Source organism: Tachysurus vachellii, chromosome 18 (assembly GCF_030014155.1).
Source record: "Tachysurus vachellii isolate PV-2020 chromosome 18, HZAU_Pvac_v1, whole genome shotgun sequence".
NCBI classification, from domain to species: Eukaryota; Metazoa; Chordata; class Actinopteri; order Siluriformes; family Bagridae; genus Tachysurus; species Tachysurus vachellii.
Window position 1 is genome coordinate 10762044 of NC_083477.1, and position 13736 is coordinate 10775779.

General features: G+C 36.2%; 1 protein-coding gene across 1 annotated transcript; it reads right to left on the bottom strand.

Moving 5' to 3' along the window:
* Nucleotides 1–3756: 3756 nt before the first annotated feature.
* On the bottom strand, nucleotides 3757–8313 carry LOC132861596 (aquaporin-8-like). Its single transcript, XM_060893194.1, has 5 exons — nucleotides 7991–8313; nucleotides 7576–7702; nucleotides 7080–7294; nucleotides 4176–4310; nucleotides 3757–4048 (listed from the first exon to the last, which is right to left on the bottom strand). Exons 1-5 carry the CDS (start codon nucleotides 8272–8274, stop codon nucleotides 4006–4008), a joined length of 804 nt encoding a protein of 267 aa, XP_060749177.1. The 5' UTR covers nucleotides 8275–8313; the 3' UTR covers nucleotides 3757–4005.
* Nucleotides 8314–13736: the final 5423 nt, after the last annotated feature.

The following is a 13736-nucleotide window of genomic DNA, read 5'->3' on the forward strand; positions in this document are numbered from 1 at the left end:
TCCAAGACATATTCAAACATTCATGAAATATATTAACAACATCTAATTTCTGCCAATTACTGAATTTCCTGGCATGAATTCTTCTGGCACATCTGTATGCATCTGTCAAGCAGGCTAAGGAAATTAATGCTTTATTTAGTTTGTGTCCATCCACTATTGTTCTACTCAGCCTTGGGCGTTTGGTTCCAGTCTGAGCCCCATCTGCTAGACTTCCCACAGCGGGGGCAGTTTAGTGGTGGAACGGGCCAGGGATCTCAGGGGAGCGCAATGCCCCTGGCCTGGAAGACCGATGGGAGTTCACTCTATATGCTGGCTAATTAGTTTAGAGCACCGCCTGCCAAGCTTTCCCATGTGGGCCACTGCTGTGCTGCTGCACAATGTGAAACAGCATGATAGCCATCCACTCAGTCCATCTTTTCACTGCACTTACTCCACAGAGGAAGCAGGAACCATACACAAAAGCTAAATCTGATACTGGCTCTCTCCTCTCTGAACAAAATACCTCCTTTCCTCTTCATTCTTGGTTTGTAATCAAGTTTTGCTGCAACTTCACTGACAGAATTCTTTTTCTTTCAATTCATAAGGTAATGAGGAGCAGAATCCAGCCTCAACTGGAGCAAAATGCATGTCAGCTTTATTGATCACACCTGACTCATGGTAAGGAGTAATTCGCGGTAATTATTCATGGTAATTCAGCTACCACTTTTAATCCATAAATAAAATTCTTTAATGTCATTAGTAAAATTGATCACAATTGTCCACACACTCGCCTTTTTCTCATTGCAGATACAATCTGGAGAAAGCATTTTAAAGATTTATAATGTTAGAGCTATAATCAAACATTTTAAACATTTAAACTTTAACGTTTGATTATTCCCGATAGATGAACATTTATTTATTTGTTTTATTTGTTTGTTTGTTTGTTAAAATTACTGCATGATTAAAATTTGTAATAATGAGCTTAAATTTTTACTAAAGCATTTAAACCAAATTTAAAATGGAATGGTATACCTTAACATGAATACCGGAGGAACCCATTTATATATAAGAAAGGATAAAGCTCCATATATTCATCATATCCCTGCCTGGCTAAACACCAATGAATTGTTTGAATTGTTAGACACATTGAATAATATATAAGAATTTTTCAAATGTAGAAATTTACTTTGCATCTCATTTGAAAAAAAAAAAGACAGCCCTTTTATTTGCACAGCTAAAAATAAAATAAAAAAGACAGTAAAAATAAACAATATAAATAATAATAATAATAAACAGTGCAAGAAAATATAATTGTTTTTTTTAAATGCAACAAAATGCACACTTTTGGGCTTCAAATAAATCCCATTGAATAATAAATGAATCATTTCATTGTTATTTATTTTTTTACTCAGAAATGTGCCAGAAACATCACGTCTCAAAAGAGTACAAAGCAAAAATTATTTGAAAAAATAAACGAATGAATTTAATTCTGCTTTCACTTTGTTCTACTTCCGGCTGTGGTGGTAGATGGTGCTGTGTCCTGTGCTGTCCTGTGCTGTATTGACACCACACCCCGAGAGATATGATCTTATATTCGAACAATATTTTGAATACCAGAAATATTTATCTTTTCTTAAATGCCACTACAGACGTGAGCTGGTGGCTGGAGGTTTGAACTGATGGGGTAACATGTGAGTCTGTTCTTATGAGTTTACAAGCAATAATTAATGTGAGGGCTTTTCCAGAACATTTAAACTAAGTTTTTATGCATTTCGATGCATTTTGTCCAGGAATTCTCAAGTTTTAAGACTATTTACATATTATTTGAATTGTCAAACTTTGTGCTTAAAATTGAAATCCTACCTGTACAACTCACACAGTGCTGTCCAGCTGACCTTTTATTGACGTTTGTTGATTCAAGATATTTTGCTTAAAAGCCAGAAATTCTAATATTTGCAGCAAAGAACACCAGACGTGGTGTTATCATGTCTAATACACTGTTCAAACATGTTTTAACAACTCAGCAGGAGATGAAAGATTCAAGCTACAATTTCTGAAACTAATATTCCATGGTGTTGGATTTATCACTTCATCCATGTTACTGCCTAACTGGTTCTTAGCAACTTCTCAGCTGTGGTTCTGAAATCTGAGTGGTCTCAGCAGCTGCAGTAAAATTTGTGTCTTGCTATCCAGTCTGGGTCTCTGCTGATCATTTGGTCAGTTTGTAAACACCTGAAAGACATTTCACACGTAAATGAATGCATCTCTCAGACGTTTTCATTGACTTAAAAGAGAATGATAATTTTCAACGAAGGAATTACATGCATCCATTCATCCATCCATCCATTCATCCATCCATCCATTCATCAATCCATCCATCCATCCATCCATCCATTCATCAATCCATCCATCCATCCATCCATCCATCCATCCATCCATGTTCTGTACCTCTTATCCTACAAATGGTCACTGGGAATCTGGGGCTAAGCCCATGAACTCTGGCAATGAGGGCAGCCTATCACATACACACACACACACAATTACAATCACACACACACACACACACACACACACACAATTACAATCACACACACACACACACACACACACACACAATTACAATCACACACACACACACACACATGCACACACAGGGAAGGTGTGAGTCAAATGTGCTAACCACAAAAAATGTCCTCCACTAAAAATATTAAGCAGTCTAATACCACATTCCTCCTTATTACTGATCATTCAAAATGCAGAGAATAATGAATTGAAAACATAACTCACAATTTAATATAAATAACACCACAGAATGGTTTGTAAGGTTTTGGAAGGAATTCTACTTGGAACTTTCCCTGATATACTGTAAAAACAAAAACATGGCTGTAAGAAACATATTTCTTTTCATGGTTATATTTAAAAGGTTTTACTTAAATGTGTGTATTTTAACTTTAAAGTATTAGATGAATTATAAAATGAGGTTAAGAATAGCTTCTAATATATAATCTATATACTTTGTTTGAATGTTGATCATGATTTTACGTGTACTCTTATGAAAAAGACAGAGATAATCACGTGACGTAGATGAGTGGAAAGATTTATTACATATCAAAAAAAACACAAAAAATAGAATACATCTGAATATGACTATGAAATAATAAAGACCATCTATAGCACAATCAATTCTAGGTACTGCCAGCATGATTATGGTGGAGATACAGTGATGGGAAGAATAAGAGACAGTATAGAATATATTATGTACATAAGGTATCATTAGGTCTAAGGAAATCTGTTTGGTCCTAGAGGTTCTGCTTTTCAAATTATGCACATAGAGTTTTCTAGTAGTTAAATGGCATAAATATGAAATGGAAATTTGATGTTCTTGTTCTCTCAAAGCTTGTTTTTACTTCTAAATAAATTAGCTTAAGCTTTATTTGAAATTCCTACTGAAAAACAGGGTGATTTGCTGTTGAAATGTTTATCAGATTTATAAAGAAATTTCAATCACAATTATACAGTCAGTGATTCTTCAGCAAGGTAATGAACTGAAATTTCAAATGTGGCATACATTTGAAATAAAAAAATAAAATATATAACCAGCCCAGGCTGGTCTCCAGGCATCATATAGCATAAAACTGAACAATGAGCAATGAAAAGACTCACACTGCATAGTAGATATGTAGAGTGTACATTACTGCTGAAGCCGTTAAAAAGAATTATGTGCAACAGTTTAAAAGTCATATGAAGATCATGTTAAACTCTGAACTTTTGTAAAAAAAAAAAAATTACATGTAATTTGTTTTTGTGTGTATATGTAAGTGTCACACCAAATCAATCAAAATATTTTAGATTTGAGAAATACTCAAAATTCTGACCTATTCTACTTATTATATTATATTCTGTTGCCTATATTAGGTACTATTTTGTATTATTATGAAGTACCAAAACTGAACGATTAACAATTTAGAAATGACATAGTGGAAGAACTAGTGACATAATTTACATTGATTTTTTTTTTTTGTCAGGTTACTTCAGTATCACTCTAATCTTCTCGTCCCCCAGCATCAGCCTAGAAAAGTATAAAAGCAACATGCAATATGAACAAATCTAGAGTATTATAAGACATTTGTTAATATTTAAAATATATATAATTTACTGTTTGATATTGACATTCCTGTTAATAGCTGCATATTTACCGAATGAGAGTAGCAGTGAGCACTGCACCAGCTATGGGTCCAATCCAGTAGATCCAGTGATATGTCCAGTAATTTGCTACTGCTGCTGGTCCAAAAGCACGTGCTGGGTTCATGCATGCCCCAGAGACTGCTCCTCTAAATGATAAACAATATGTACACTCAGTACAGCATATTAAATCATTCGTATTAGGTCACAGCACAGGCAATCAGCAAATCTGTCACATCTTTATACTTTATACTATACTAAAGGGGGTCTGATTTCTTTTCCATACTGTATCTCCATATTATATTTAGACAGCTGAAAAGAGTCAAAAAGATCCTAGAATAGCAATAAAACCCAACAAATTCAGTTTTTGTATAGATTTGTTCTCATTGGCCACCTTAATGAGAGCAAGTAGAGCACTGAGCTGAACAATATTTGAAGCTATAAAGACAAATAAATTTAGTTTGTACTGGCCAAAATGAAGAAATAAAAAAGAAATGTACAGAGGGAGGTGCATACCAAAAGGTCAGACAGTGTGAGCTGGCACTGTTAGGCTATGGGTAATTGGTTACTGCGCTCTTACATGTTGGGAGAGATTAACCACATGACCCATGGTAATTGATGTGATAGAAACTGGGAAGGATGAAAACACAGATGGCGTATTGAACATATGAAGGCTGTGTGAGTAAGAGTATTTATTCAGGTGGCAGTGGGGGGCTTATTCTAACGCCACAAGAAATTTGAGCTCGCTCACTTTTGCCTGAGCTCAACTAATATACTTTGTTGGGCATTTGAAACAATAGCAGGAGGCAATACTGATTCACATTGTTTTGTCTTTATCAGGAAGAGACTATAAATATATAAATTAACTACAATGCACAGGGCTGATAATTTCTTAGCATAAAGCGGTGTGTATAATAAGGACTTGTATCCTTTCAACTTTAAGCATTTATTCTGGCTAAAACAAGTGCAACTGCTGCAGCTCCAGATGTTGAAATCAGTGTGCCTCTGCACACTGTACACCTTTATCTTGAGAAAAATTGATGTGTGGAACAATTTACACTGGAAAGCTGCCCATCTTCTACTTGGATGACAGTAAAGTGTGAAGTTTATTTTAGGTAAAATTTCAGCAAATGATGTAAACAGATAACATTCATTAAGCCCTTTATACTGGCCAAAGTAGTCATGGATTCAATCATATCACATGAAAGCTGAGAAATTGGCTGGAAATACAACCTGGGCAAGAGGCCAGTCTCTCACAGGGCATCCTGAACACATTAATTTACACAGAAGAGCAATTTATCACAGCCAGTCCACCTACATGCATGTATTTTGAGAGGTGGAAGGAAACCAGTGAACCCTGAGGAAACCAACAAAGATATGTAAAAATCTCACAAAACAACGTGTTACATTGTGGCTTGAGCACACGATCGAACCAGAGACATTCTACTGTAAAGCTGCTTAGTCACAATATCTATAGTTAAACACACTAATTAAATAAAATGTGTAAAATAAGAAACATTTTACACAAATTAAGTAAGAACAATAATATGCAAGCTGCATGGGTAGGATACCTCGGTCCATGTAGAGGCTTTGAGCATTAGCTTTAGTGTTCTTTAACAGTGCTCTAATTATACCCTGACTGCTCACTTGCTGTGAGGCTTTGTGTTAATGAGGCTGGAAACAAGGAGGAAGAGTTACAGTTCATTGTAAGTTTAATGGATCCAGCAGCTGTTTTTGACTGGACAGAGTTATTTAGTCATCATTTTATGTCTAAATAGCCTTCATTACTCCTTGAATTACTTTCTAAGATGTTTAATGGTTCTTAAATATAATTATAGGTTCTAAACTTTCTTTAAAGTGTGATAGGGAAGTTCTCAAATCCTATTTAAACTTACTCATGCCAGGCATCTTCAGTATCAGGATTACTGTATATCTGGATAATGATTATTCACAGGAAAATAAAAATGTGAAATGACACTAGATGTATTATAGATGCATTTTACGTCATACAAGAGTACACAAATTGTCTCTCTGAACCACATTTAAAAACAAAAGCAATAAAAAAGAGTTGGTGCAATTAAAAACATTATATAAAAAAAATGTAATAATGATTTTTCAACAAAGCAACTAGTGTATTCATAAAAAAAGGTGGGAGACTAGAAGTTGGTAGAAATGGAAATGGAAACACAGGTTTAGGTGACTGGAGACTGCATGGAGAATTCATGTATTTAAGGATATAATTTGGGTGGTTAAAGAACTGGCCAAGTGGGTTCCAGCACTCCAGCCCTAAGAGTGCACATAACTGACGTGACATATTTGAAAATCAGTCCAAATAATCAGAAGTGCAGATATTTTGGATGAATAAAGACATCTGTGGCAGATTTGGCAAAAATGCTGCATGCTAGAGAAACCTTTCCTTATTGTTTTACAACTATAGTAAAAACAATATTAGAGCTACTAAAACCACTTATGCAAGTAAGAATGCAAGTTGAGGTTAAGTTCTGGTACATTAGCAGCAAATTACTGTGTAAGGTCTGGCAAAATAAAACATTATGGCATCCCCTTATACTTTCATAGCTGTGCTTTGAGTCACAGTTTCCAACCAAAAAAAACTGAGCTATCAACAAATGTGTAGGTCAGAGAAGATATCGGAGCTGCCAAAAGGAACAGACACAAGAACAAATATCCGACAAGGTGAGTCCGTATTTCCTCCTGACTGCCAAAAGTCATTCTTTTATGCACACAAAATACACCAAGACGGATAGTCATAGGTTAAGTAACAAACCTTCAGACAGTCAGATAATAAAATACAGGAAATAAAAAGGAAAACATTGAGGAACATCTGTTTTTAATATCAGTCTGATTAAAAATTAATAAACCAAATTAAAGTCTAGTGTGTGTTATCATGCCATACTCACCCTGCTAAGATATCAGCAGCAACTGTCAATCCAATACAGAATGGAGCTAGTAAGGTACGTGTCTTGCCATTCACCGCTCCCATACACACTGACATAGTCAGGAACAATGACATTACCATCTCAGCTATAACTGCAGGTTCAACCTGTGCTCGCTCTTGGACTGTGTTAAATGCACCACCAGATGCATTGTAGTAATTGTGTGCTAGTGAGATACTCTAAGGAACAGAAGAGAATATTACATCTTTATAAATGTATCTTATATGTATATATAACACACACACAGACATGTATATCAGAGTCATTGATTTGCTTTTAGATAATCTGTGCAACACCACTCAGTTTCCTGTATTCCATGATAATGTCAAGCAGCGTGCGTATAAGAAACGAACAAATACAGATAAGCAGAGTTGGTCTAAGATAAATAAAGTGCATGGAGATACACTGGATATTTAACAGATTTTAAACATTCTAGCTCAGTGAATAATATGCGACTTACTTTAGCCAGACCTGCTCCAATGAGTCCACCACACAGTTGTGCCATAATATACGGTATCAACAGAATAACATTAAGACCCCCAATCAGGTAAACAGATACAGAGACAGCGGGGTTGAAGTGACCTCCACTGCAGGAACAAAGTTGTGTCAATGCACATAGCTGAATTCCTGTACGTTCATTTTAAAATCTAGCAGGTTAACAGAATATCGTGTTTTACTGTCTGTGGATATCATAAAAATTGAATGATGAATGATGCATGCAAAAAAATGTTAGTTTTTGTTGATTTTGTCAAGTATGTTGATTTTGTTGTAGAATTGCATTGAACAAATTTGTCATAAATAAATCTAAAAAAAAATAAATAGTGTAAATTAATTGTTGCAGGAAAAAAGTCAAGTCACTGTATCCAGGTGAATACCTGATCTCTCCAAACAGTGCAATGACGATGCTCAGTGCGAGGCCATGTGCTAGAGCTGGCTGCAGACTCCCAGTGTCCTGTGGATTCTCTATAACAGACATGCAGCCAGTGAAGATGAAAAGCGTGGAGCCCACCAGTTCAGCCACACAGGGCTGGATATAGGGTTGAAAAACATTGACAATACGATGGATTGCCGTCTCCTCCACTACTGGCTCTACATCGAACACACTAACTGAGGTACACACGTCTGTGTCTGAGTTGGTTTTTGATTGGCGTGTGCTCATGCTGGCAGTTGATGGATGGAACTGGCAGTACAGTTAAGCAGAGTGATATCGGGCTGATAAACATAAGAAAGAAGGAGGAGAGAAGAAACGTGGGAGGTACAAGGTGGGATGTGGAAGAACTCCCTAATATCAACTTTTATGCCAAATGTGTTGCACAGTTGTCTTATGAATGTCTTATGAACAGTTGTGAAACTGTCACATGGTTAAAACAATGGAAAGAAAATGATGCATGAATAGAGCTTTCTGTTTAAGTGAGTAAATTTAAGTGAGTTATTCATTAACTATGAAAAGGTAATAGTGTAAATTGTAATTGAAAATTACTTTCATTTAAAGAATTAAAAACTTAAAACTGAAATATTAGATCAATAGACTTCAGCTTTAGTTGACCATTTGACAGGTTATTGCTGCATTTATTTATTTATCAGACATGAGGGTGATGATAATAATGGATGAAAGATAATTAGTGAGCAGTGAAATTTATCAAAAATGGTTGCACCATTCTTCTTTATAACCTTTTGTTTGAACTGTTTGAACTGCTGTTTTCTGAAATAATATTAGTTTCGGTGTGTGAACTTTACATATCTAAACGTGTGTGTGCTTTTGTGAGACTCTGACCATTTGTTATCATTAGACCACTGAAAAAATTCAATATTTAACCGTACAGTGACCATTTGGTACACGAATGTGCATTAATCAAGAATAAACAAACTAGTGGATGTATAGGCGTTTATTTTTTCTGTTGGTCATGTGTTGGGAAATATTTGATTTTCTGCACTCTAGTTATTGAAAAGATCATAAGATAAGGTTCAGTATACTAGATGAATAGAAAATATGACTGAGTCTTTGCAGTATTTGCAGATTGGATTTGCACTGAGATGTTAGTTTCACCCAAATGTCTAGAAACTCACTGTCTGTCTATAACAGTACAATGACAAATAATTCTGAAGTGTACAGTATATTTCTTTCCACAGTTTGAAAAGGCACAGACCCCATTTATGGCACAGAACTTTGCACAGCTAATTTTCACACTTGGCCCATTCCTTGGGCAGAAGAATTGTCAAGGGAGATATACAACATTCTCCAGCCAAAAACTTAAAAGATGCACATGGTCACCATCAATAATCAAATAGGCTATGGCATTTAAGCAGTAACTGATTGATATTAACAGGCCCTAAGAGTGCCAAGAAAACGTGAAGTTTTGACACAAGGCAGGTTGGGTCTATGGATTGCTCTTTGGAAATCAAGATTCATCAGACCAGGGTACATTTTTTATAGTCTGTGTCCACTGTAGCCTCAGCTTTCTTTGGCTGAAAGAAGTGGAAGTGTTCTTCTGCTGTTGTAGACTCAAGATTCAACATGCATTCTAAGATGCTTTTCTGCTCACCAAAAGTGTACAGAGTGGTTACCTGAGTTACTGTAGCCTTTCTGTCAGTTTGAACCAGTCTGGCCATTGTCAGTTGATCTCTCTCATCAACTAGGCATTTCCATCTGAAGGTTTTTTCACCATTGCACTCTTCTGAGAAAACTCTAGAGACTATAATTTGTGAAAATCCCCAGAGATCAGCAATTATACTAATACTCAAACGAAGCCCCTCTGGATCCAACAGCCAGGCCACAGTCAAAATCACTCAGTCACTGAAACCACAATTTTTCCTCATTATAAAGGTTGATGTGTACATTAACTGAAGCTGCAGACTCGTATCTGCATAATTTTAGAAAAGTGACTTATTAGATAACTGCATGAATAAGCAGATTTATATGTGTTCCTAATAAAGTGGATGGTGAGTGAATCCCACCAATACAATATGTTTATTTTTAATAAATAAGTGCTTTTGAGATACTTATTACTACTAAGCTTTTAAATATATATAACACAGCAAATCAATTGTAGAAGGTGGGTTTTCACCTGTTTCCAATGCAGTTACTGCTGCTGTCTGGTATAAAGTATTATTACATTTCCAATACTGACCACCAGGTGGAAGCAGACTACATTTTTATGACAGTTTATAGACTTTTTTTTTTTTATCTCTTTAGGTCCTTTTTTTTGGTAATAAATAAATAAATAAATAAATAAATAAATACTGTATATGCACACACATATATATATACAGTAATTAATGTTTGACTTAAACATATTTCATTCTACTGAACAATAAAATAATCTAATAGCTACAAGAACTCAATAACAAACACAATAATGAATGCAACTTGATTTGTTATATTCATTGCTGTAACAAATAAAAGATCATGGCATAGACTATGCATTTATGTTTGAACATAGAAAAAAATACACTCTGTAAAGCAGCAAGTGTCACTGTATGCTACAGATATTTTTTAATTAAATGTGTAAAGCATAAATAAACATACAATTTTAAATTAAAAACGACTTACACTATGCTAAAATTTTTGAAGGGAAAAAGCATGAAAATGTTGGTATTAAATTGCACAGATAGAGCACAATTTTATTTTCAACTCTCTGTGCATAAAGAAACCTAAGAGACATGCAGGTACAGTAGCCCTTGTTCTTTGTTATTTTCTGCAAAGCTACTTATGTTGTGCAAGTAGAGCAAGAACAGTGCAGTAGACTTGGTGTTCCACATCCCTGTACAACCGGTGTTTCATAATTCCTCAGCTAAATCAGTTGTATTAGCCACTGAGGAAATCTTATCCTCAAACAGCCAGTGTGGCTACAGGTTTTAGTCTGAGTCAAATAGAGGCCATGCCTTTTAGTTATATGAAGCAACCGGGTCTCTGTTTTGGTTGAAATGAAAACCTATAACTACACCAGCTATTTTAGATTTTGGATCTTTGTAAATTTCTCTGGTTGAAAGCTATGCTTCCAATACTGCATTCTGGTGGAGCGCCATCTTGAACATTTAAAAAAATTTCCTTACCATGACTCAGATTATCTGCATCTTGTGTGTGCAGCTAGTCCATGACGACATTTTTTCATTCATTCATTCATCTTCTACCGCTTATCCAAACTACCTCGGGTCACGGGGAGCCTGTGCCTATCTCAGGCGTCATTGGGCATCAAGGCAGGATACACCCTGGACGGAGTGCCAACCCATCGCAGGGCACACACACACACACACACACACACACTCTCATTCACTCACGCAATCACACACTAGGGACAATTTTCCAGAGATGCCAATCAACCTACCATGCATGTCTTTGGACCGGGGGAGGAAACCGGAGTACCCGGAGGAAACCCCCGAGACACGGGGAGAACATGCAAACTCCACACACACAAGGTGGAGGCGGGAATCGAACCCCGACCCTGGAGGTGTGAGGCGAACGTGCTAACCACTAAGCCACCGTGCCCCCCATGACGACATTTTACTTGTATATATTCAAATATTTTAATATGATGCAAAGATCTGAATTATTTTACATATCGATTTGACTAATTGATTTATTTCTGTCTTTAACATTGTAGTCTACGGTCACTGACGCTGGAGATGAAATTAGTAAAACTGGTGGCTGAAGTGCTGTTTAACATGTTCTTTGCTTTTGTTCATCTGCTTTTAACCATGTTAATAAGTTTATTTATTGCTTTGCTCTACTAAATATTCAGGGTTTATTCCAGTACTAGAAAATTAGTGGGGTTTTTTTTGTGGTTTTAGAACAATTGAGAGGAAGAAAAATCACAATGGCACATAGACTATTCAGATTTCATACCTGGCAGAAACTGGCTTGAGATCTACATTGCATGCACAAGCCATTATTTTATTTCCTATCTTGAAGAGGTGTCCATGAGTATTAAAAAAAAGAGAAAAATACTAATAATTTTAGAATTTCAATTCAATTTAATTTTATTTGTATAGCGTATTTGTAATAATGGACATTGTCTCATAGCAGCTTTACAGAACACAAGTACAAAAAGCTTAATGATATACAAAGATTAATATTGTACAAATGTTCAAGATTAATATTAGACTTAAATGTGTTTGAATATATACCCAATGAGCAAGCCTGCGGTGACTGTGCCAAGGAAAAACGGACACAAAAATGAACCTCATCCTCATTTGGGTGACACCAGAGAGTGTTATTATGAATAATGATCTTTCTAAAGTCATATAAAGTCTGTCAATTGTGTATTGATTAGGAGGTTGTTGTCCTCAAAGACAACAACCTCCTAGTTGGCATCTCCTCTTTAAATGCCCAAATTTCCATGAAGTGGAACAAAACTGGAGCTGGTACATCTCTAGATGCCTCAGGAACCTCAAAGGATTGGTCTTCTTGAAGTGGAACACAACTGGATCTGGAGCTGGCACATCTCTGGATGTTTTTGATTATATTCCTTGATATGAATAAGTTCAATCCAAATCTCAGTAAAACAAAAACAAACAGGTCTGTAAATAATCTAAAGTTCAATCAGTGGATAGTTTAGAAATAAAAACTCTAATATAATATAATATCAGAATGGATGGATTAGTAGCAGGCTATGAACCTTAGGCCACGTCCAAAACAGCATACCACAGCTCTAAAAAGTATAAATAAACAAATAAATAAATAAATTAAAAAAACCCCGAAAAAACTACGCCCCTTTTGGTAGTACGCAGACTTTCTGAACTTGTACCTTTCTGCCAGGGACCTGCAATCACGGTGCGAAAATACCACCGCAAATTTTTGCGCAAACGCAAAGAAGGAGCGCATAAAAAAAGGAAAGAAAAAGAAATGCTCTCTGATTACAGACGCACCGAGATGCTGCAAAATCACAGAAATGTTCAACAGTAATGTTGCAGGTCGGTCAAAATGACCAGCACTAACACGCATCTGCAGCATGGCTTGCCTAATAAGTTGCCTGGGAAACCCCAATACTGCCCAATACTGCCCTATACTGTCCTCATACTGCCCAATACTGCCCTCATACTGCCCTATACTGCTCTATACTGCCCTATACTTTTATACTGCCCTATACTGCCCTTATACTGCCCAATACTCCAAATACTGCCCTATACTGCCCTATACTGCCCTCATACTGCCCTATACTGCTCTATACTGCCCTATACTTTTATACTGCCCTATACTGCCCTTATACTGCCCAATACTCCAAATACTGCCCTATACTGCCCTATACTGCCCTCATACTGCCCTATACTGCTCTATACTGCCCTATACTTTTATACTGCCCTCATACTGCCCTATACTGCCCTATACTTCCCTCATACTGCCCAATACTGCCCTATACTGCTATACTGCCCTATATTGCCCTTATACTGCCCTATACCTCCCTCATACTGCCCTATACTGCCCAATACTGCCCTATACTGCTATACTGCCCTCATACTGCCCTATACTGCCGCTCCGGAAGCGTCAGATCAAGTCCTGCAGTTTTTGTACAAACCACAGAGAAAGAACCAATTCTGAAATGTGAAGTTTAGGATTTTAGAAAACTGCAAATCATGTTTTTTTTTTTTAAACGCAAATCATTTCCCCTTTTAATTTGCTCTAAA

Excerpts from the sequence above, each read along its gene's own strand:
- LOC132861596 (XM_060893194.1), bottom strand. The coding sequence starts at position 8,274 with ATGAGCACACGCCAATCAAAAACCAACTCAGACACAGACGTGTGTACC. Across the intron at positions 7,703-7,990 it reads GCACTGTTTGGAGAGATCAG|TGGAGGTCACTTCAACCCCG; the intron begins GTATTCACCTGG and ends TTGTTCCTGCAG. Across the intron at positions 4,049-4,175 it reads CTCACTGCTACTCTCATTCG|GCTGATGCTGGGGGACGAGA; the intron begins GTAAATATGCAG and ends ATACTTTTCTAG.